Source organism: Parambassis ranga, chromosome 10 (genome assembly GCF_900634625.1).
Source record: "Parambassis ranga chromosome 10, fParRan2.1, whole genome shotgun sequence".
NCBI lineage: Eukaryota > Metazoa > Chordata > Actinopteri > Ambassidae > Parambassis > Parambassis ranga.
This window is the reverse complement of record NC_041031.1, coordinates 5,854,892-5,880,180: the sequence shown is the minus strand read 5'-3', so window position 1 is coordinate 5,880,180 and position 25,289 is coordinate 5,854,892. Positions and strand designations below refer to the sequence as shown.

General features: G+C 39.9%; 1 protein-coding gene across 1 annotated transcript in view; it reads left to right on the top strand.

The window, feature by feature from the left end:
* The window catches only part of aff2 (AF4/FMR2 family, member 2), a 111,560-nt gene that overhangs the window by 47,805 nt on the left and 38,466 nt on the right, over positions 1 to 25,289 (top strand). Inside the window, exons 5-9 of the mRNA XM_028416076.1 lie at positions 11,571 to 11,615; positions 14,241 to 14,327; positions 15,591 to 15,627; positions 16,992 to 17,052; positions 21,561 to 21,615. Of these exons, the coding sequence (XP_028271877.1) occupies positions 11,571 to 11,615; positions 14,241 to 14,327; positions 15,591 to 15,627; positions 16,992 to 17,052; positions 21,561 to 21,615 (285 nt within the window). The remainder of the gene's footprint in view (positions 1 to 11,570; positions 11,616 to 14,240; positions 14,328 to 15,590; positions 15,628 to 16,991; positions 17,053 to 21,560; positions 21,616 to 25,289) is intronic.

Sequence of the window (25,289 nt, the reverse complement as noted above, 5' to 3'; positions counted from 1 at the left end):
AATCAATAAGGAACCAGCAAGAACGATCGTATAAACAAGTGCTGTGCCAACAGGTGCCATAAAATGAAGACACAATATCAGAAAAGACCTCATTTATAATAACACTGGTGGATGAAGTTTATATTTTTGCAGTCCTAGATACATCATGGCTTTCTATTTTCCTTTCTGTCTAATCCTATGTGCTTCCTTTTTTCATTGGGATTTTATATAATTAAAAAAAAAGGTCCTTTCAAAGTAAGAAAATATTGAGTTGAATTGATGGGTTTTGTCTGCAGAAGGGATTCATTCAGTCCTCTGGGATTCATAGTATATGGATAAACATACAATTGTATAGAGGAATGTTCACGACACACTCACACACATTCGATGCCCTATTGTACAACAGAGAATCCCCACCCACCTCCACCTCTTACCTCCTACCCTCCATCCCCCTCTCTCAAGAGGCACTTATTTAGTTAGTGCTCCAACATCACGCTGAGAACCCCACACAGACGGACCACACACACAGTGAGCACCAACACACACACACACACACTCAAACACATCCTGCCAACACAACAAATCAAATATACCCAGCTTGAAATTTGCCTTCACACGCGCATACACCTGTCAATCATTCTCTTGTCTTTGCTATACTGCAGTAGCAGTGTGTGTGTGTGTGTGTGTGTGTGTGTGTGTTTCCTCTTTCCACTAATTAAAACAGAGAGGTGTGTGTGGCTATATAAAGCCCTTTTCTTTCCATTAATATAGCTGTGTGTGTGTGTGCATTTTAGAAAAGGGACTGAGTGTGAGTGTGTGTGTGTTGACCGGGTAGAGGAAGAGACAGAGTGTGTGGGAATGTATGTGGGAGGTGTTCTGTTCGCTATTAATCACAGTAGTGAATCTTCCTCCCCTTGTCGTATAATATAGATGTCATCCACAGCAGTAACTCCACAGTACTGCTGCTGCTGCAGAAGTATTTCTGGCATTATCATTTCTCTTATCTAGCATTTAATTAAAGTTTGATGACATTGTTATTAGTAGCTTCATGGCTTACATAAGATGTGTTTTTTTTAGAGGCATAAACACACCAAACAAACAGGAAGAAAGTACGGGTGATGAAGGCTGGCTGTGGTGTTGCTGAAAAATTCTAGTTTACATTACTAATCTAAGAATCTTAAAGAATCTTACAGTCTTAATAATACACCAGGAGAAATGTCTATATCCTAACCTGTGACCCTCTAACCATAATTTAAGTCCCTCAGAAAGATACTTACATTTACTACACTGTAAATAGTGAAAAGCAACATTAGCAACTGGCGAATCTACTGAATACCAGATGCTACATTTTGCAAAATTACCCGAATAAACACGATGGCTTCTAGCAGCAATTTAGTTTGGTTTACAATGTTGAGGTTTTTTCTACTAAATACCATAGATGAGCACAAAATATATATCCTAATTATCCAAGATTTACTATATTTAAGAATTAGTTCAGTGTTTCCCCATCATTATATCAGGTCAAGTCAATTTGATCTCTATTTTATTTTTTTATTTTTATTTTAGATACTTTAATAATCCCAGAAGAAAATTATTGTTTTTTAAGGCTGCTGCCAAGCAGTGTCATGCAATGACCAGCAAGGCGCGCCACACCAGTGAGTGCACTGGAGGCAGTGCGGGTAAAGTGCCTTGCCCACTGAGCCACTGCTGCCCAAATATATAGCACCAGATCATAACAGAAGCCATTTAAGAAAACCGTTCCTATAGAACAGGTCTACACCTTGTTCTATTAAACAAACTAAAGAGCTCATGTTATTTATCTTATTTACATTATTTACATGTCGTTTCTGTCTGCATGGTTGTGCGTTTACAATTCACCACTGCTGTCCGCGCACAGAGGCATGATGCACGTACACACGGACACATGCGCAGACACACACAGACACGTGTGCACACATACTCCCACCGTCGGACAGAGAACAGGCTAGTTGGATAGACTGAACTCTATGACTATGCTAAGCTATGCAATGCTAACAGTACTGATGTCCGTGGTTTTATTTTAATTTTTGCCATTGAAATATGCTATTTTCATCCCGCTCTGTAAGCATTGACGGGACCAGCGACAGCTTTGTGCACGATTGGACGCAGAGTGCTGTGGGTCTCTCTGCTCCGCCTGCAGCTGAACCTGCTGCATGAAGCTACAGAGAGAGTGACCGTCTGTGAGTGTTTTGAGGCGGGGGAGGAGCTCACAGTCGCTGCTTGTCGAGGACAGTAGCCTGACTTCAGAACACTCGCCCCGAACCGAAACACGTGTACCGAACGGTTCTGATTTTTTTCCTGAACCATCCCACCCCTAGAGATAAATATAACTCTGCACAAAGAATTGTTACAATACCCAGAAAGCTTACAAAAGTATATAACATATCGATTTGCATATGGAACTATATTTTAGGTCAGGTTAAGTGACTTGCCCAAGTGCAGGTTGGTGAATGGCTGTTTTACCACCTGTAACAAAGTCGCCCTAGTCCCAGAAATCTGCCAGCCAATCACCAGAAACTACTCGTGACTGTGCTGCTGAGAACAAGAACTACCTAGAACAAGCTGAGAATACAGTGACACAGGGTAAGAAACAGTTCCTGAGGTTTCTCTCGTAACACATCTGGAGAAGTTTTCTGAGAGGGCAGCTAGAAAAGATGTTGTGAGCTGGAAACTCTCTTCTTGGCTCTTCTGATGGTGCAAACAGTGTTTCAATGGAAGGTCAGTGCCAGTGATTGTTGCTTCTGCGAAGCTGATGCGCTGTAGTTCTTTTCATATGTGGGGGCTCTGTTTCAGTCGGTGAGTAAAAAAGTCATTACTCTGTCTGCAAATGGAAGCAAAGAATGTGGCGAGAGAAGAAAAATATCTTTAGAAAATGCAAATGGTTGAACTTTACAGTGGCAAACTTGGTGTCAGAACAAAGAAAGGAAAGACAAGGTTTCATTACATTGAGACATCCTCTTTTAAAACAGCCTTTTACTACCTACTACTACTTACACATCAGCTCATCAGTTGTTGAAAACTTTCACTAATTGTAGCAGCACGGCTCCTTTAGACAGATGACTCTGGGTCATACTAATACAGATTGAAGTGTTTAGCTTGGCTAGCCGGCTCCAGGATGTGATCCATCAGAAAACAAGGCTAATGTTTTCAGCTAACCCACTCCTGGCGCAATTATATGGTCCACTGGCATTGATCATAGCTCCTCTTCTTCAATCTATCCTCCTCTCCCTCTCTCGCCCCCTTTAATAGCTAAGTCAGTGTTAAATGTTTGATAAATGAGTTTTGAGAGCACTTTCCCATGGATTTATTAAAATTCTATAAAAGCCCCTTTTATGTGTGTGTGTGTGTTTGAGAGGAAAAAGGTGAACTATTACACGGTGTGTGAGAAATAGTGCTGTTTTTTTGTTTTGTTTTTTTAGAAACAGGATTAGGTGTATTGAGAGCTTTTGGGCCTGTGGAGCACAAGACCCATGCAAACCCAGACATCACAAATTTCAGCTTGCGGTACCCAGGAGGTTAAGGTTTGTGTCCTGTGTCGCTAAACACAGCTTCATGGAGCTACATAAATCATGGTGCCACATGGAGCTGTAGAGATGCATGCCACAGGGAGAGAGTGTCAAAAATAAGAGATCTAAACAAACAGACATCTGCATTTACCATAAACCAGGCTTTGGCCATGTAACAAATATGACGCTTGATGAATTTTTGCTTTTTTTTAATGTCAGATTATCTTTGTCAGGTACCTGCTAGCTTTGTTTACTCCTATTTGTTGTAGAGCAGACAGCAAATAGCAGCTTTTGGGCTGAGAACTGCTGTTTTAAACAAAGTTTATGAAAGAGACCAGACTACATCAAAACCCCTTAAGAAAACCAACAAGCTATTGGGTGACAATAAACCTCCTGTGTGCTGAACAAAACTAACACCACCCACTAACATCTGCATTTGTGCTGGGTAGAATCTGCATGTATTCTTGGGTCTGCAGTGGTCACAGTTGTGTAATGGCTGCAAAATTGCAGTAGACTAATGGATCCCACCCCAGTGAACACACACATTTAAGCACAAATTTTACTGGTCTGTAGTCAGGCATCAATCAGTCAATGCTGAGCTCAGTAGAATGAAGTAAGAGATACAAAAAGTAGACACTGTAAGTGGTCTTCCTGCTACATTTTGACAAAGTCTTCTACAGGGACATGTTTTAAACTGGTTTCCCTATGTGAAAAGGGTGTATGTGTAGGGATTTTGATGTGAGAAGGTATTTTTTTCCATTTTATACAGATGTGATTCTGTGTTAATATGTACAACATTAATTAAGGGAGCACTCAGGTTTGATTCATTGTATTTAATGGTTTAAATGAGACCAAGACTCACACTACTTAGTTTGAACCTGAAATGACCTGCTTTTTAAGTGCACAGCAACAACAATCTAAATCTGCTTGTCTTAAGTAAAGAGTTGCATACACTCAAAAGGACCAAACGCACACACTGGCACATGCACATGCAAGAGGAAGGCCAATTAGCACAGCGTGAAAACGACAGACTTATTTGAAGCAATGTTTCAATGACGACATTTAATTGGATGGTAAATCAACTCCTTATCAGCCTCTCCACAGCTTTAGTCTGGGAGAGCGAGATGGAAAGAGCACAAAAACAGGGAGAGGGATGGAAGAGAAGAAAAGAGACAGAGAGGAAGAAGGGGGGAACGGAGGGTGAGCAAGTAACAAAAAAACAGGATGACACATGTTCAGGAAAAGGTACAACCATGTGTATGTGTTTGAGCGCATGCATGTGTACTGCAGCTAAATGTCTAGAGTGGCAACTCTGTGACTTTATAATGTCCCCAGCATTGTACTATACAGCAACAGAAGAAGCTAGGAAAGCTGTTGGATGTGCATTGTAGAGCAGGAATTCTTTTTTTTTTTTTTTTTTTGAGGTCAACTACAAGTCCAAATTTATTCCTCTTATTGAATCTGTTAAAATATTGGCCAAAGTCAAACTGAGGTGGGAGTAGATAGATTTGTATCAGCCAACAGTCTGTTTTCATGAGAGCCATTTTGACTTTTCATAGCAGGGAAGGCCCATTTATAATAATTATGATGGCTCTGCTGCTTGTTATTTTTGTTTCCCAGTAAACCATGCCAGTAGGCAAGCCAGTACAACACCAGATTCCTGTAACACAATCAGCTATATGGACTGCAACCCCTCATTTATAACCACATTAAATATAAATACTACAACTCTCCTGCTTAGTCATATCACAAGCTCTTCTTTTAAACGGTCTTCTTTAATGTGTGTGGCAGGCAGAGACAATATGAGTCTATGGACGCTGATCAGCATGTGTTAAACAGTAGAGTCCAGTTGGACTAATAATAGTATGACAACAAAAACGTTGTGCCAGTGTGATCTGCCACTGTCTGTGTGGACAAGTAAGAGAATATAATCCGCACCTTATAGATCTGATCATTCCCAAATATGGTAAAGTGAGGGATTACAGCAGCCTCAGAAATCCAATATTGCTTAGACTGCTTTTTGCTTTTACCCCCTGCTGGCTTGAAAATGGCTGAAATATGTAAACAGCGGCTTAGACTCATATGGGTTGCGTTAGATTGAGATAGTGACAGTTGTAATGAAGAAAAAGTGTTCATAGAGACTCCTCAAACCACTCCTTTGGCAAGGAGCTCCTGTTTGTCCATCTGTATTCTCAGTATGTTCCCTGCAATTACAGTGTCACTGAGATATGTCTAAATACACTGCTTCCATCTGAGCTCCGAGGAAGCTGATAGCACGACATCCCGCAGTAATGGCTGCTAACGCTGACAATGAAAACCACTTCAGCACCAGGAGAAGGCATTCTGAGCAAGGCGAATTAAAATGCATTTAAAGTCTCCATACGAGAAGAACACAAAGCCAAAAAAATGGGATTACTTCTATGTGAATCAATGAAATGCGAAAGAAGGGCGCCTGAGGTGATAGGCCTACTTTCTTGTTCTCAACGATCTTTAAAATATTAGACAGGCTGACTCATACATAAACATGCACGCATATCCAGTGAATCACTCACACATAGCTGTTGAACCAACACACACACACACACAGTCTCCTCCGAGGGCAATGTTTGTGATCTATCTAGCATGCTGGTAATCCCAGTGATGGCGGTCACTCCAGCTCTGTAAACAGCTGAAATATGGATGATAAAAGGAGCAGATGAAACCGAATAAACGAGAAGCCTGTGGACAAAAAAATCCTTGAAGATTTTCCAAACCCTGCTGGACCTCGGTCTGAACCGTAGACACGTCGAAACTTCAATCGCGCTGACTGGATGATTGACAGCTTTCGTTTGACTTTGGCATTTTTCATAACAGCAAAGCAACAGTTTTTTCCCCCCTAGCCTCAGAGAGCTGTGTTAAAGGATGAAGTTGGGTACTTTGTGTAATTTAGCCAACAAAGTAAAGCGTTTCCTCATCAGACTTGGAAAATAGTTCTAAAATAAAGCAGAAATGTGAGAGGACGTGTTAATCGCTCTCAGAGGACAGTGCAGGAGAACATGTTTACATTTATCAGGCTCCAGATTTGAGTCTGCCTTTCCTTTCTTTGCTCATTATCCTCTTTTTCTTTTCACTCTTTCATCTACTGCTTCTGTCAATCTCCACGTGTAACTATCTGTGTTATTGTAATAGACTGTGTGCGTTTTTTTTAGATGTTTTTATTATTTCATGTTTTGTCCTCCCACATGCATTCAACTGAGTCATTCATCTCTTACACACACACACACATGCAGAGAGGGGGGGGGGCTTTTTCTTCAGTCTTAAACACATTACTGTAATTACCTCTTAATGATTTTTAATTCCAGTACAAAGGAAACAAGACACTCTGGTGGATTTGAAACATGAAAAGACACAGGCATAGAAAACGAAATCATTTGAGTGGAATCACATTAAATGTATTTGTTATGTAATTTTATAGGTGACTGCTTAGTGCAGTTTAAACAGGCTCCTCACTAATGTGGTAAATTAATGTAATAAGTGCCCATTCAGCAAATCAGAATGGATGTCAGGCTATAATTCATTTTATATTCCAGGCTCTTGTTTTTGAGACAATTCAACCCTCTGTATTTACAGGCTATTGATTTTGAAAGTGTATTATAATGCAATTGATCCTACAGATTTACTTTAAACCTGGGCGTGCTGTGATCTCGGTGTTGATAGTATCTGATTAGTCTCATTTTGTAACCATAGTGTTCATAGCTAATGTGTACAGCATCAGTGGTATGTTAGCTAAGGAACACATTCTATATCATGTGAACCCAGTGAACTGCAGTAGATGTGTGAAAGTGACCCTGTAATATAGGTGTGAATGAGTTCCAGTAAAATGTCCTTAATTTCTGTTGAGTTCTTCAGCAGGGGACAGATGTAATGCACTCTGAGAAATGTGTTGTTTTCTCAGTAAAACGTCCTTCATGATAAGTTCCTGTGGGTGGATGACTTATGATTTATAAACATGAGGAAGACTTTTACTGTTCATACGGAGCTTGTAATAGAGGACTAAAGCCTATGCTTTGCTTCCTTTGTAATCACAGTAGCTACATATAAAACATGATTTCCTTTCACTGCAGTGATGTTTTTTTTTTTTTGGTCTCATAAATGGGGGATTAGACCAGCACAATTTGAAAAAAAAGATTTGCCAGAGTGGTCATTATTGTGCGTATTGAGTGTGTTTAAGTTGTTTTTCAAGCAAAATTACAAAACAGTTAGGTGTTCCTGCTCCGCTTTTAGTAAGAGTTTGCCACTTTTCTTGGACATGTGTGGAAAAAGTGACCAATCTTCAAATAAGACAAAAACGTTTTGTTTTTTTGTCTTTTGTTATCTGCTTCTATTTTTCTGTCATAGACCAAAAAATGAATTAAGAAAATAATCATCAATGAGCTGTTAGTAGTGGAGTATGTGTCTATATAAGCATGGGCCCTTATGTATCTCTGAGCTAAATGTCTGCCTGTGTGTGTGTGTGTGTGTGTGTGTGTGTGTGTGTGTGTGGACATCTATCTATCTGAGCAGCTATTTCAGAGAGAAAGGATTTCTGCCTCAGTAATTGCTTCGGCTATATTTTCCCCCCGAATCTCTCTCTCACTCAGCCGCTCTCTCATTTTTCTTTGGTATCTATTTTCTCTGTGAATTTTGTCCTTTCTCCTCCTGCAGACTTACTATGCGGCTCTCGCTCATCGTTCATTTCTCTTTTATGTTCTCTCCATCTCTTAGTCCTTGACATTAACCGTGATCTCACATTCAGATCAATTAGGGAAACACACACACACACACACACACACACACATTAATATGTAAGTCACCTGTCCATTAAAATCCTTTAAAGCCTGTTCCCTTTCATTGAATTCAGAATAGACTTTCTTTTAAATGACTAAGAGGTATGCCGGTAATAATACACACAATATGTCATCTGGTTTAAAGGGTCCACACTGCAAGCAGGATACAAAGAGCGGACCCTGGTAGTGTCAGTATTATGCTCCAGTGAACTAAATCACAGCAGTGATGGACAGGGGTGCTTAAAGTGAGGTAAGGTGAGATACTGTAGATGCACAGAGGGATGGATAGAGACCTGATATAAACAGACTCAGTGGGTCTGAAATCATATGAGTGTTTCCATTTCTGTCTGTCAGCTGTGTTTTATACCAAAGTGGGAAATCACATTTAAATGTTCTTGTTTGTATCGATCAAATATGACACCTTAAAGTGTGAAAGTATTAGGCAAATGTCACAGGGAGAGTGTTATTTTGCAGAGTCCACTACTCATTGGGACAGAAGTGTCTCTATTGTTCTGACTTCTTTTTGTGTGTTTTGTGCTCCCTAAAAAAAATTTGTGTTATTTATTTAAAAGATCCATCAAGTGTAAAGTAATGCAAGAGTACAAGTATACACATTTGTGACATGAGTCCAAATCACATGACCAAAATTCACAACCATTCCATCTTAATGATCATTATTAACAATTATAAAAACATTCTTTCATTAGCTAATTAACCAGGTGTTGGTTCATTATCACATGACAGAAATGTAACATGTCAGTTTTATTGTCATAGCCCAGAGCAACATTCTGCAAGATTTGTTTTGGTAGAAAGTAGCCTCGGGTCTTTGGTTGGTAAGAACAAGTCTTCATCCTCCCACTCAGGTTTCCTGTTGACTCACTGTCTAATTAATATTCTGATGTAGAGCCCTGTTTTTGTGTGGAAACACAGCTCATGTCTAGAAAACATACAGATGGATATTTGGTTGGGTGAGCTCACATGGTTCTGACTACACACACACACACACACACACACACCCTTTTGTTGTTTTAAGTCAGTGATTTACGGCTGAAGATGATGTCACCCTCCTCATCATGGTTACTAAATTGCTCCTCTGTTCGTGTTGGTGCTATTAGTAATGGTGTGTTACAGAGGTTATGGTGCTGTAATATGTTAGACATGAGTGAATTTTTCTCAGAGTCTTTCTGCCTTGGGCTTTCTTCTTTAATGAGCCTGTTGAACTGATCCAAGCACAGACCTCACCCAGACAATTGCCTTATTTTTGTTTTCAATTAAATTGTGTTGGTGATACTTCGTAAATGGACATTTATTCTTTTTACCTTTCAGTAAGCGAAGTTATGTGTTCCAAACAGTTTGTTTGTTGTTGCTGCAACATGTACTTTGGTGGAACTTGTATATTTTTTATGCATATTGACTTTTTTTCAGGAATGTTTGTTGAGGTTTTTACCTTCTACAGCTATAACAAATTGAGTTGTCTGAATTGATAGCCCGGCTGCCTGCTGTAATGGTGCTTCAGTCCTCAGTACAGATTACTCCTGTTCACAAAGGAAGACTTTATTGACAAGGGCGCATGTTAACACAGATTAGCAGTGTGCAGCCACTGAACTGGTTAATCGGAGCAGTTGCATATGTCTAAGCTCAAACGGCCTTGTTCTTTCTCCTCAAATAAAACTCCCGGCAGTCCCATGAACTGTGGAGCTGAAATGGTCCTGTGGTTAACGCAACACAGGCCAAACCACAGGCATTTCATGGCTCTTTTGAATTTGAAATATTTCAGCTTTCCAAATGTCCTTCCATGGCTGCTCTCTGCCCACATGTACAGATTAGTGTTTACTCATGGTAGGAGGGTAAATGATCATACTATGGTTCTATATATATATATATATATATATATCATCATCTTACACAAACAACACACTAATGTTTTGACTTTCACTTGTCGTAATATAAATTTACAGCATTACAGCAGTAATTAGACAATTTCAAATGAATGTTGTGAAATGTAAGAATGACAGGACCTGGACGGAGCCCCTCAGGGTGGAGCCGGCCTGAGCTCTGGATTTCTGCACATGTAGGAGTGGTGTGTGTGTGGAGCTGTAATAAAAGCACTGCGTGGAATTTAAAGAAATGGTTAAAATTGCATCTTACTTTTTAAAGCAAGCTGCCATTGCTGACATGCTCAATGACTAGGTTATGCAGTGAGAGAAAAATGCTACTGACGCGTGCAGTATACCATTTACCAACCTATAAATAACACTGCATGATTAAATGTAGGGCTTCATTATGAGTGTGCCCAACTAGGCAAAAATGCAACCCTTAGCATGGTTTACTACTAAAACTGGCCACCCAGTGACACCCGAAGTTCTTATATCAACTTAGACCTTCACCCTTCAAATGCAACTGAGAGAACAGCTGTTTGTTATGTAGCCAGTCACCATTTGTTCCATCAGTGAATGGTCAGAATGGAAGACTAGATATGTGATTTGTGTTTACCCTGCTGGCGCTACCCACAGGTTCCCAGTGAGCCCATAGACTTTACAAATGCAATGAGTCACTGAAATAAATTGAACTTTCCTTTGCTCTGTGGAGATTTTACTAATGTGAGACCTCCATGGTAGCTGGATACATCCTGTCAACAGTTTTACAAGCAGTTCTTTTATAATTGTGGTTTGTTTGGGAAAAATGTGTTTTTAGGTAATACCCAAATGACCAAATGATAGGAGAAATTGGCAGCACAGTGGTGGGGCTGTATCCAGCTCTCTTAATACATCCATGTGTTTACTCAGGCTTTTATTTCCTGACTTTAAGCCTTTAAGGCTTTCCTTCCTACCAGGCAGACACTCTGTGGCAAACAAACATCAGATCTGTGGAGAAACGCTGTCTTACAAACTCCGGAAGCTAACGTCCCTTCCGTTGACATTTTATAACCTGCAAGCTTCGTATAAAGTGAAGGAAAAATATAAAGCGAACACATCAGGGCACACTTTGAGTAAAGATACACCGAGCCACTGGGAGACATACAAACTTTCCTACACCTAACGGGTAGTTTTAACCTATTCTGTCAGAATTTCAAGGGGAACAAAAAAAATCATGTGCCATGTCTGTAATCACTTATGAGTGTGGGGTGGATGGATCTGCTTTGTTTACTGCTTAAAACTGTGTTCCTGGTGTTTTTTTTTCTGGTATGTAATGTCACTATAAATAGTACTGAAGTCAGTCTCTCTTTCTTTGTTTTCTCCAGGTCAGCCTACCAAATGACTCCAGCTGTGTTGAAGAGATTTTGCGGGTATGTTGCTTGGGTACACACACACACACACACACACACACAGTAATTGCACTGATTATCAGCTGTTTTCTGTTTGCTCACAAAGACCTTGGTCCCTCTCCAGAGAGTCGGATTTTAGTAAGAAAGGACAGGAGGGGAGAGAGAGAGAGAGAGAGAGAGAGAGAACCAGAGAGTGGAAGAAGGAGACGTGATGGTTTAGGTTGATGATTGTACAAGTTTTTTTGTTTTTGCTGGATGACATCATGCAAGGATCTTTTCCACAGTCTTTCCCTCCTCTCCTCTGCCCCCTTTTCTTCTCATTCTCTATCTGCATGTCATCAAAATCACATCAAGCAACACATTTTTTCCACACTCTCCCCTCTGCCTGCTTTCTGCTCCCTCAGAGCGAACAGAAATGTTTCCCCACTAATCTTCTCTCACCAGTCAAAAGATTTGCTGCTATGAAGACAAGGACCTCCTTTGACTTCTTTATGTCAAGTTACTGCCTTTGTTGAATCGGAGTGCTATCTCTCTCTTCCCCTGTCTGCCTTCTCCTCTTCATCCCTCTCTGCCCTCTGTCATTCACCTCTCTCTCCCTTTCACAAATCAATATGCTGGTCAACAGGCTGTGTGACAGATAGTCTGCTGTGAGCTGCATGAAAAGCCTTTGTCAATAATATTGGTGCACTATTGAATTCAGTCTGTGGTTTTTAGCTGTGTCAAGTGGAAAGATCAAGGAGTTCAAAATGTGAGGTGAGGTGAATCAGAGCGGAGGCCTGCGGTTCATTTTTCTCTTTCTGTGACAGCACAGCGACAAGTCTGTTGTCACAGAAACATTGTTGTTTTGGATGTTTTCCCAATTCGAGTTAACAGTGTGTATCAGAGACATTGTGTACAGAAGTGGAGCCAAATCCTTTAAAGAATAAATTGGCTTTTTACAGTGTTTGGACCACCTTATGATGCAATATATCGTTTCTCTATTTCCTATAGATCGAAAGACTATAAATGATTTACCCTTCTATATCATAGTTTGTTCGACAGGAAAAACTAGCATAGTGAAACACAGCTGTTGTAGCTCTATACCAGGCAATCACAAATTAGTTTCAGTTTAAAGGTCATTACCGCAAACCCTGTCCTGTGACATAATGATGTCATTTTGACTTTCTGTTCACAAAGCAGTCTGGAGGTTTTCTTTATTTTTTAAGTGGCATTCCTCTAATTATGGTCAGTTGAAAAAAAATGCAGGTCTGCTCCTGCTTAAGAAAGAGTTAAGCAAGGTTATGTGCTCAATGTACTCTGGAGTATACCGGAGTATGCAATAAATGTGCACTATGTGTTTGTGTTAATAAAGGGTCTAACAGTGGATAATATGAGTAACAGTAACTTAACCACAGTGATGTGTGTGTTACTGTGACAGAGAGTCACTCGCATACAATCCCTGTATTGTAGCTTCAGTAAAAACCCCCACATACGTGTTCAGGAGTAATCAGGAGTCCCGTCAGTCAAAGCAGGTACAGGAAGTCTTCTAGGAGGGACATAATGATGTCAGAGAGCAGTTGCCTAGCAACTCACAATATGTCGTCAGACCGAAAGCGTTACAACAGTAGAGTGGAAAAAAAACACACACACACTTACATGTAAGATGCTCAAAGCATCTTCTCAGTTAAACACACACCTTCACACACACCTTCACACACAGACACACACTTCTTCACACAAACAAATCATGTGTCATCTGATGGATATGAGTCATCCTCTCCAGAGGGGGTGGAGAGATGCATGATGGGAAATTCTGGCCCTTTGACCTAGTGACCTGCTGCATGACAGTGGCATGAGTGTGTGTTAATATGACTTTATTTGTTGGAGTCTTACTGCAGATAAATAAGGTAGTAGTCATTAAAATGCTAAGGAATGTAAATTTACATTTTCAGTGATGCCAGTTACAGAGAATGTGTGCATGTGTGTGTGTGTGTTTGTGTGCAAGACAGAAGAGAAAGGAACAGTGAGACAGAGGAAACAAAAGAGAGAAGTTATAAATATATATTTCAGATGCACAGTTTGAGTGTGAACATATTTCCTGGAATGTGCACCTCCTTCCACTGCTTGTGAGAGACACAGCCAACACATAACAAATTTATATAGCTGTGACACACATACACTTACACACACACGCACGTGTGCATATGCTTATCTTGTTAACTAATTGAGGCTTCATATTGAGACTGGAATTCAACTGAGAAGACTGTGATTAGAATAATTGAAAGGGGCTGCTGCTGCTGCTGCTGCTGCTGCTGCGCTGCTTAGTTGTAATGCAGCCGACTGGAGTCAGCTTTTATTTTGATAATTCAACAACTCTGCTCTTAATTTACTCTCAGCACACTGATCCCTGGTGTGCCACCAGCTCCCTGTGCGTCTCTTACTCTATACTACTATAAGTTATATTAAAGTCCACTCTGATGTGGATGGTGCAGCACAACCTTGATCGAATGCTGACTCCACTCTTTTGCACCAAAGACGTTGCATAAGCAATCCCTTTTGCTCCAAGTTACCCAAACTGAGTCTTCATTGTTATTCACCGGGTACTCCAACACACTGTGCATCACATCCTAATTGCCTATATTATTAACAGTGTATGTTTGTGTTCAGGAGATGACCCATTCCTGGCCTCCTCCACTCACGGCCATACACACTCCGGGGAAAGCTGATCAGACCAAGTTTCCCATCCCAAACAAGGTCAGTACACATTCTCTCGGTCCCACCCCAAACACCTTCAGTCTCCAAAGTGCACACTCAGGGTATACTCACAGTAAGCCCTAACTATTCTATAGTCTATTTATTTATAAATTGACTGTGGCAGTGACTACTATGTAAGTGTCAGAACCCTTTAAACGTAAATAAAATGACCTTGTTGTATGTGGCAATATTGGGTACTCAGAGTCTTTAGCTGGTACAGTAGCACACAGTATTTTTACTTAGAAAATGCTTGGATAGTACTGCTTAATAATATAACTAATGCTGATCAAATCATTTGCATGAGCACTACTTTCCTCTACTACTATATATACTATTATTGTCTATTCATTCCATTCATGTCCTTTCATTAGTGACAGTAAAGTTTGCTGATAATGGATGAAATAAGAATGTAAAGAATCTGGTCTGTCTTTATTCTAATGTTCATGCTTTTCCATTTTAGACTTTTGTATTTTATCACTATGGTATACAAGAACTTGTATCCTAAAAATATACAAGGATATTTGACATAGACATTAAACAAGTACTTACAAAAAAACAAATGTCATCACCAGAAATGACATTATTATCACCCACGCTGTTTGTCTGACAGGTGATGTCGAGGCCGCCTACCCTGAGTCTGGTTCTGTCATGGGTTTTTTTTTTCCTGTTGAGAAGGGAGCTTTTCCTTCTTACCCTCTTCCTGTGGTTTGCTGCAATATAACAATAAATAAGACAAAATAAAATAGCTCTGGAGATGCATGCTTGGAAAGCACAACGTATAACACCTTAAAAGTATTTATTTGTTGTACTTTCCAAGCATCTCTCTCAACCTAATCTCTCTAATGTAAACAGTGTGAATAGTTCTCACGTTAAAAAAGCAGAAATATTATATTGAACAAATATCCCACAAAAGGAAATTATATTCTCACTGTGTGCTTTTTTGAATCGCTCTTAATGTGCAAAAACGCATCATTGGTGGTATTGTGAAAAGAAATAGGAATGTAAACAGAGAAGCAGTAAATCTGACCCAGTAGTTAATGAATTAGGAAGGACTTTTGTGGTGCTTTAAGCCCCGAGCGTCGCACTAATCCCGCCAGTGAGTTTTAAGAATGAGGTGGAGCGTCGGCGCGGAGAGATGAAGAAGATCTGAATTCTGTGTAATGGCATCCTTGTGCTGCTGTGAAATCAATAATGACATCTGTTGGTTTATTCATTCAACTCATCTCCCTGTGGCTTTCTCTCTCCTTCTCTCCTTCTCTCTAGGAGTCACAGCATGTGACCTCAGGCTACAACAACCAGAGTAAGTTTCCCAGCATCAACACTCATACATGCAACCTCTATGATAATTAACACCAGAGAGGCCATGAAGGCAACACCACACAGAAGAAATCTGAGAAAGCAGCTGATGTTTGTATAAAGTCAGAGCCACAGGAGGATGAAAACCTTTTGTTTTCATCTTTCTGTGTTCATCTGAACAAACAGCAGTAAGTGCTGACTGGAGCACGGGCTGGTTAACAAGTGCATCTTTGAACTGAACAGCATCAAATTAAAAGAGATACAAATGGATGAAGCCGCCCTTTTTGGCTGTAATAAACAGTTTAAATTCATAATTCATTAGTAATGTGAGTTTATCTGTATCTGGATATTCAAAAATCTGTTGGTGCAGCTAGTCCTCTTTAACTACTTAATACTGATACCGAGTGTTTGATTCAGTAATGAGACAACACCAGAACTCTACAGTAACAGCATCATAACTGACAGTCTCCCGCCTGTGTGTGTGTAAATCCTTTTCATATATATGAATATAAGATATAAGTGAAACATTTTACAACCTTGTAACAAGACCTAAGCATACTGCACATATGCATTTGTATGGCAAAACCTAGGCTAGTTGTTACATAACATGTAAACACTATTGGGTCTACATTGTACTGTAGTACTTCTGACTGATCATCAACAGGCTTTACAACGCTGTTGCTCTTTATCTTACCTCTTGTAGCTGTAGTGTTTTGAGACATTTAAAGGAAGGGTAGGAGATTTGGAAAACTCAGTGGAAGCCACGCCTCCCAACCAGTCTGTGACTTCGGCCATCATGCACGTACCTCTCTGGTGCACACAGAGCAGGAAGAGGGTGACAACCAGCCAACTATACACGCAGGGGCACCTCGCAGGATTGGCTGATGTTTTTAGCGTTTTATAGCTTCCACAGATGATTCATATTCTTCGTTTTAAAGCGAAACTGCCGAACTAATCGGTTGCTATCGGATTGTAAAGAGAAGTTACACTAATTTAACAAAAAGTGCATCAGAATGAAGTATCCTACCCTACCTTTAAGGTGTATATTAAGCTGAAATAATTCCCCACTAGCTGTGTTTTCTGTGGTATGACAATGACACAAATAGAAAATGTAGCTAAGAGTTCTGTTCCATCATAAAAACCTCGATCGATATCCATTTCATTTTCTAATTGCAATAGACATGTATGCAGAGTTTTTATCCAAAGTTCAGTTACCACAGCAAAGCAATAACATATTTTCTAGTCATATTTTCCAGTGTGACGATACTACACTGATGCTAGCTTGGCTTCTTGTCAAACCCTAATCAACACACACCAAGCTTGACACATGCAAAACAGTGATATTGAATGTCCTCTGTTGTGTTGCAGAGCGATGTACTGTATCAGCTAACAAGCCTGCTGCTAAACCACCAACTGCACCACAGAAGTCGTGAGTATCTCTCTCTCTCTTACACACACACACACACACAGAATTTCTGACCTGCTGCTGCTCAAGGTAAAATTAAACTTGACTGTTGGATGAAATTCACTGGTGGTAGGAGGGAAAAAAAAAAAAGATTGCGTGGATCAGAGCGGGAAAGTGCAGCTACATTAATTTAAAGTGAGCCAGGAGCATATTGCAACATCTCTGGCTGCAGCCCACTCCACATCACTCAAAGAGCTGTGCAGCAGTGTTCATGGCAGGAGAAGACTGAAGAGGCAGAAATCTCTCCTTTTAAACACACCTCATGACCCTGACTTATCCTGTTCCCAACCACAACAAGCTTAATCATTTTGTTTTTAAAACCTTTAGCAGAAAACCGTACAATCGTAGCTTCAATCAAAAAAGGAAAAGGAAGGATTATACAGTGTTTTTTTTGTTTTTTCCCCAAAATAGGCCATGTCAGGATCACACCTCCCTCAACTTTCTGCATAATTTAACTGCTCCATTGGCTGGTGCTCACTAATTACTACAATTGAATACACATATAGCAAAAAAGAGCCTTTAAACACAGGTCAGCATGATAAAAACTAACAACCATAGGCCACTATAGGATAAGAGTGATTTAAGGAGAACTCTTAGCTTTTATTTGGGTCCGTGACCCATCCAATAACATGCAGGGGGTGGGGATTATGAGCTATACTGCAGCTTCCCACGAGGGGCAGGGTGTTCTGATTTCACTTTCGGGGAGCTTTCATTTCGTCCATCTTTATATACAGTCTGTGATTAAAGCACATAAAACCTTCTTTTACAACAATGTAAATGTTATGAAGAGTTATACCACAAAGTGAAAGCAGCCCATGTTTCAGCCACGGTGAGGAGGTTAACAACTGGTCATTCATCCAGATAACACAAGTGCATTAGAAGGACAAAAACTAAACCCAAACTGGACACATGTATCTATATCTAGTATCAGAGTATTATCTAAATCCACAAGAAAATCACCTTTTAGTGCTTGCTTTGGTTTGATTTGCTTCTTTATCAGTAAAAAAGTCTTTTTGCTCCCTGTCATATTAAATCTTAAAAATGAGCTACAGTATGACACCTGCTGGATTTCTGCAACTAACGAGAGTTTTCTGCTGCTAAGAGCAATTCAATATTCATGTTTGATTAAAAAAAGCTCTTTAAAAATAGCAGTGAGTGTGGTGTCAAGGCAGGTTTTTAAAATAGGGAAAAAAAGACATGATGGCCAAAAGATGATGCAAATATCCTGCAAGTTAAAAAAAAAAAAGTCAAGGCATTAATTCAGCTGGATGGTTTGATTAAAGTTCCACGTTGGCATGTAAACTGTCATTTCCTCCACTTCGGGTTTGTGGTTAAGTAGTTAATTATATTTCTGTCGGGATGCTGTCTGCTGGAGTTGTGGTGCGTTTGGTGGCTTATTACACTATTTTGCCTCCAAAGCTGATAAGCCCGTTTCTCTTGATTACTAATGTGAGCCCTGAGGTGTCATTTATTTCCCTATTTTGTATTTAAACTTGAACGCTGCTTTTGTTTATTAGGGTGAAATAATTGTTATTGGTTAAAGACAATGCCTAGTTTACTGCAACCATTAGGCTATTCTCTCTTTTACTGTGATGCTCAACAGCGTAAAATGTTCCAGATAATGAATAGGACTACCTCGTCTTCTTCAAGAGTAATTGAGCCGTTTAGGCTAATTGCTATATTCTTTGCAGAATGTTTACTCTGTCCAGCTTTGCAGAAAGCGCACCCAATAATAATCTCTCTCAAATAGGCTCTGAATTCAAAATGACACAAAGAGAAGTGTGCTTTTTTCCCTTTTTTTATGAGAGCAATGAATAAAGAGCACATTGTACCATCCTGCCAGGAGTTTCATGACACTGTGATCCAGCAAAAAAGATGTTCAGACAACTGCATGTACTGTAAGTAACAGAGCGGAGGAAGTGAGTAAAACTCTCCTGTAGTGAAGCCAGCTTTTGAGTGCTGCTGGCTCAGAAACCCAGAGAACACTTAGGTTCGCACACATCCTTGGTCCTCGTGTTTGACTAGCTGCTGAAATGATATGTAATGTTCAGGACCATAGATAGAGCAAGGTAAAGTGATGGGTTCAATTCCCTGAGGTGTTAAAGGTGTAAAGATTAAGTTTGTTACATACTCCACAAGAACAGGTAAATTGGAGGCGGTAAGAACAAAAACAAAGATCATTTTGGCCGGGACTTGTCATAGTTTACAAGAAACGTATGTGCAGAACACCTCATACAGCCCTTCCACTGCAGCACTCACACACACACACACACACACACACACAGAGGTTTCGAAGACGTTTCTCTGCTGAACAATGGCAGAAATACAAATGTTTGAAGCGGAGGAGAAGGAAGACTTGTTGCTACTATTTCATAGTTTTGCTTGTTTGCCCAAATATCAAACTGGCAGACAGTATTGTTTGGAATGTGTGAATTCCACGCTAGAGGAATACACACACGTTTCCACTTTTCTGCATTCACTAACGCCCACTCCAAAGTTCCGACCAATCACACAATAGTTCTCAGACACGACCAAGAAGAAAAGTTCTGCTCAGACGATGTGTTGAAAACGAGCTGCAAGAATTCACAAACAGCCAGAACAAGTTTCTCTGTTTTCATGGAGTATTAACAAGAAGGTTTCTTCTACTTTAAACCTGCATCAACACTTACAATAACCTTAAAAGCTTAAATAGCAAACATGTTGACAGTGTTTACAGTCTCTAATGTTAATTCCCCTCCTCTCACTGTTTTGACCTTTACCAACTCCAGAGGATTTTTCCTCTTTACCTGCCAAAAGTCTGTTCACTAGAAATTGCCTGTGCTTGGCCATCTACACCAGCATCAACTTTTTTAGGCAATTAAAATGTAACTAACATCCCTTTGTGGCTGAAGAAACAAGTGCAGGTGAAAACAGCCACACAGGGCAGGACATGCTGCCACAGTAGTAATAATAGTGGAGAAGCTTCTTGCATTAGAACAATGTTGTATGACAATACTGGCCAAATGACCTATATGTTGTTTTGTAAGTCAGTGGCGATTAAACAAAAGCCTGTTCTAACAAGATTAAACTTACAGCTGTATGTGGCTCCAACGTAATTCCTGCATATATTTTGTTTTGTCTGAGCAGAAGCGCGTCTAAAATTCTCTACAATTAGTCATTAGCTGAGCGTGACTTTGATTTGGCTTCAGAAAACATTAACAAACCTCCACAAGTTATCAAACTGCACAAGCAGCACTTTATTTTTAATAATAAAAATACTCTATTGTATAAAGGCAATTAAGAGCATCTGCACCTAGTGGAAATTAGATGCTCTGCTTTCTAAGCTCTGCATGTCATGCATGCTTTAGTCCATAACTCATTTATATCTGACTGCGTCTGTCCTCATAGATGCCTATTCTCTCTTGTGCATTTCATTCATTTCCCTGCCATGCTCCCCTTCCTCTCTCTCTTTCTATTCAGCCTCCATCTTTCCTCTCTCTACCACCCCGCCACTACTCACTCCCCTTCACTTCCCCATCATTATCATCTCCATCTCACTCACTATCTCCCTCTCTCCATCTGTCCCTTCTTATGAAATAAAATATGAATCCATTATTCATTCATTCAAACATATCTATCATCACCGTGTGCTGCACTGTACCCCTTATCTGCAAAGCTTTTTCTCATTGTGCTTGAGTTATTCACGACTCACGCGGCCCCGTCTGAAAACACCACAACACCAGGGAGTGTTTTTTAGCGGTGCAAGCACTGACAAGAGTGGTTCGTGAGGCAGTAAAAATCCCTTTAGGGGATTCTCCTGTCATAACAATAGCAGTGCCAGCTTAAAATAACAGTAGTTTGTGTGGAGGGTTTATATAAAGCAATAAAACATTGGAACTTGCCAATGCACAACACATAAATACTGAATAATTTGTGTGGTATGAAGCAGGTGATGCTATGAGCGAGGTCATGTTATGAGCCGTGCCTTATATATCTTTTTCATAGCATACAGTACATCTATATGGTTGGGATTTGATCTCTAGCTTGGGGAGACTAAAACAAACCCAAACAATAAAAGAAATGAGGGAATAGTATGGGTTCTTTTTCCAATTAAAAGCCTCTTTAAAAAAAAAAAAAAAATTGTGTAAAGAAAGTGTACGAAGATCTCAGCCGAGCACGTCCTCTTTGTTTCCAAGGATTTTTTGGCTGTGGGTCAGCAGTTGTCAGACAGAAAGTTTCCAGGTGAAAAAACAATCTGGCTTTTCTTTCCTAGCCCTAACAGCCGAACATCTGGTAGGTTTTTAAGGAGCAAATGTCCATTTCCTCATTTCTCAACATGAAGCCCTACAGTGCTGCTTTTGCTGTGTAATTAATCCGTTCACCAAAAAGGTTCTTCAAAGAGAATTCCAGATCACGACTTGCCATATCCGACATAATACGAGCAGACAGGAGGTCATGGCTGCAATAACACATGTCGCCTTGTCTCTGTGCAGTATGCTGGAGGATGACCTGAAGATCAGCAGCGATGAGGAGGAGGCCGAACAACAGGTGAGCCTCCTTTGCAGTCCATTCATTGATTCAATTATTGCATGATCCTTCACTTCACTCTGTCCGTTGGTGATTCATCTGCTAACATACGTTTAATTTAGCTGTGACCGATTCATCTCTCCACAGTAGCTGTAATTATTTCAAAAACATATGTTATGTTCACTTTATCAAGAAAAGCAGAGGCGGATTTTTGCTGTGATTGAAATTAGTGTTGCACATCAAAGTTGGTTTTGAATTGTGTGTTTTTTAAAACCCAACCAGGCAGTTTTTCAGCCTAAACCAAACCAACAAAAAGCAATAGTCTGACATAACACAGTCCCCAGCCTCCTGGTGAAAGTGTGAAGCTCGTTTAGTACTACAGTACGCAAGGTTCACAAGGTTATCATTCATTTTTTTATTAATAAGTTACTGTAGGTAATACTACCCACAACACTACCCACAAGGGCTGATATGTTGTTAGTTGTTGAGTTAGTCAGAGCAGCATCAGCAAACTACTGCCGTGCGTATAATACATTCACTGTGTAAAAGATGGGGGTGTTTCTATTGCTCTGTCCATCATGGCAGCTCAGGTGATGTGCATCACTGCTCTGACTGACAGGGGACAATGATAAATTGTGTTTGCATCAAAAAATAATGATAATCTTTAACACAATCATTTTACTATATTACATTAAACAGGCAATTTAAAACCTAAATGAATGTAAATTTAATTAAAGCATTAAAAAGTACACAGGTTTATGGTGATTTACAAGTTGTTGACCTTGAATATCTGAGCCTTTTAACAGCTTATACTCGAGCTCTGACTTGAGTCAGACTACAGGATGCCTAAGGATGGCAGTTATCCTATAATTTAAGAAGTTACTTTACATTTTCTCTCACCATTTATTTGCCATGGTGCAATGGCACAAAAGCTTCAGGACAACTACTGAATTAGCCTAAATCCTTTGGTTATGTGTTATAATTAAAAATAGATCAACAGATAACAAAATGGAAATTGTAAATGTAAAAAGCAACACTATGGAGTTTTTGGAGAAACTGTTCGCGGGGTCCCCCTACAGTCTGATGAACGCTGTTGTCTGCAACAACTTTTCTACACGCACATTAGTTAACTAGCAGCCAAGGCCACCAGCAGCTCCCTCAAAGCTGGAGCTGTGTGTCTCACACAAGAAGGTTGCTTCAGTTTGCACGTTTTCTTAGTTTTGTTCAAATACATCTACACAGTCTACTGTGGGCCGTAAGCGACGCCAACACAACCCAGCTCTGCCACTCTCAGCCTGCGCAGGCGCAGACACTCATACACACAAAACCCGGAAGACGACCGCCGCCTGTTTACCTGCTGCTAATCACAACCAACAATGTCAGAACTCAATAAAACGCAGCGAAATTACACCACTCCATAACTCAACAACACAACATTTATCTCAGACTGTTACAACACGTACATTATCAACATGTCTGGGTCTAAAATGCATCACATATTAACATTTGACCAGACAGCGACAAACGTGTCATATCAACATAAACTCTGTGTAAACTGTCGCTGTGCACTTTGAGGAGCTTTTAGCTCTTCTGCACAAATACAACGAATGCAGACAGTAAAAAAAACGTTTAACCAGGTAACTATCCATTCAATTAAAAGCGTATTTAAGCAGTTTAATGACAATATTACCTTAATGTAGCCAGCTTCCATTCAAAAGAGACGTTGGATGCGTTGTCGTCTGTCCGACGCGGTTCGGCTACACAGGTCAATCAGGAGTCCTGTACCAGAGACGATTACCGTACCCAATGGACCTGTGTGTACCCGGAACTACATCCTGTTTACTGCAGCTGCCATGATCGCCGACCTGCGTCGCTTTGACAACGGGGTCTTTTCAGCTCTCACCGATATTAATCATTGTTTGAGCTCTTGCTTTATCACTCTTCCCTTTTCTTGTCTTCATCTCCTCAGACATCCCCTTTGCTGTCTTTTGGGTTATTCGCTGCTTCATCCATGACTTTGAACTTTGCCTTTTGCTCTTGTTTCTTCTTCTTCTTCTTCTTGTAAATTTCCGGCAGATTGGATGCCTGCAGGCACACTGCTGCCCCCTATCAGTGTCGCTTCCTACTCCATTTGTTGTCCGTTGATAAATGAAGGAGGTGAATTTGGCGTATGCCGTAAAGTAGGACAATTTTGTAGTCATTTTTTTAGTACGGGGTCCCACCGGAACCCCAAAGTTTCCTAGTGTCAGTGCAGACGGAGGAGTCATTTAATCTATTGTGAGTTGATGCACCATCAGAGTGATTTTGGAAATACAGTTTGGAGGCTGAAAACTCTATACTGTTGCTTTAAGTGAGGTGAAATACCTAAAAAAAAAAGAAAAAAAAATTAATAAGCCTTTTAACACTTAACAAATTCAATTATTGACTGATTGTTTAAGGAATAATAAGGTAGATGTAATGATCGGCTATTCATTAGATTATGTTTTATTATCATTTCAATGATAATCTTCATTTTCTTCATCAGTACAATAATTTTTAAATTGATCATTTATTAGGTGAATACAATTAAATACAGCAAGTGCTCCGGCAGCACTCCAGGCTCAGTCGTTTGGTACAAAGAGGAGTTTTTAAAATGCCACACCTGCTGTGACCGATGCTTACAAACTTCATAGCAACGCTGCATCCTGTTGCTTTTCAGCATGCTTATTTAGCATGCACCGACTAAAGGAGTGTTTGTCACTCTGGGGCACTTTGCATGAACAGCAGAACAGTCGCCCTGCTCTTCTTGTCTTGTTTTTCAGTATGAAAATTGGCATGGTGGCCCTTTCTCCTCTAATCACTGTCATCATGCACTAATGATGCCAGAGATGAGTTCAAAGCAGTCAGTGGGGGTCGTGCTGCTGTCCCCTCCCCCACTGTGCAGACAGATATCAGCGCTCATCAAAGAGTCCGTGAGATATTTTCTGTTAATGAAAAGATACCGATTCCTCTCATCCCATTTTAACTGTCCTTCTGATTGTATAATCACCATGATGGTAGATATTATAATTATAAATGATGGCAGGTCATTTATAGTCGTTTTAGTTATTATAATTATGCTGAAAGTAGATCTGTTAATTAGAGATAATGTGCATGCAGAACTGAAGCAAGTGGCTTCCGTCATCATAGTGCTTATATGATTACTCATAGTATGAGGGTGAATAGTACAATTAATCTATATTCTTTGTCCGAAATACTCTTTTTTCTTTCATTGTTCCTTTATCCCTCCTTGAAAATTCTTTGAAATGAAAACTACTGGCTAATCCACACTAGCCACAATATTGTTAAAGTGTCCAGGTGTAGGGAAACATTAATGCAACTAAAAACAGCAGATAATCAGACAGGTTAGCAAATAGTAAAGCTGTAAATAATAAAAACTGCAGCGTGATGATTGCATTAGCTAATTATCCCAAAAACGGATTTTATTGGACACATTTATGTTTACATCTTTCATGCTTTCAGCATGTGTCAACAAGTATTTTTTAAATCCTTTAGAGGGGAAAAAGAGAAGATTTTTTTTATATAAAAATATATTTGGCATATGCCAGTGACTACAAGGCTATATGTGAAATAGGATGGTGGAGGGGAAAAAAAGTCTTTTTTCCCCCACTGTGTGTCATGTGGGAATAAATGTGACTCCCAAAATGTTGAACTAT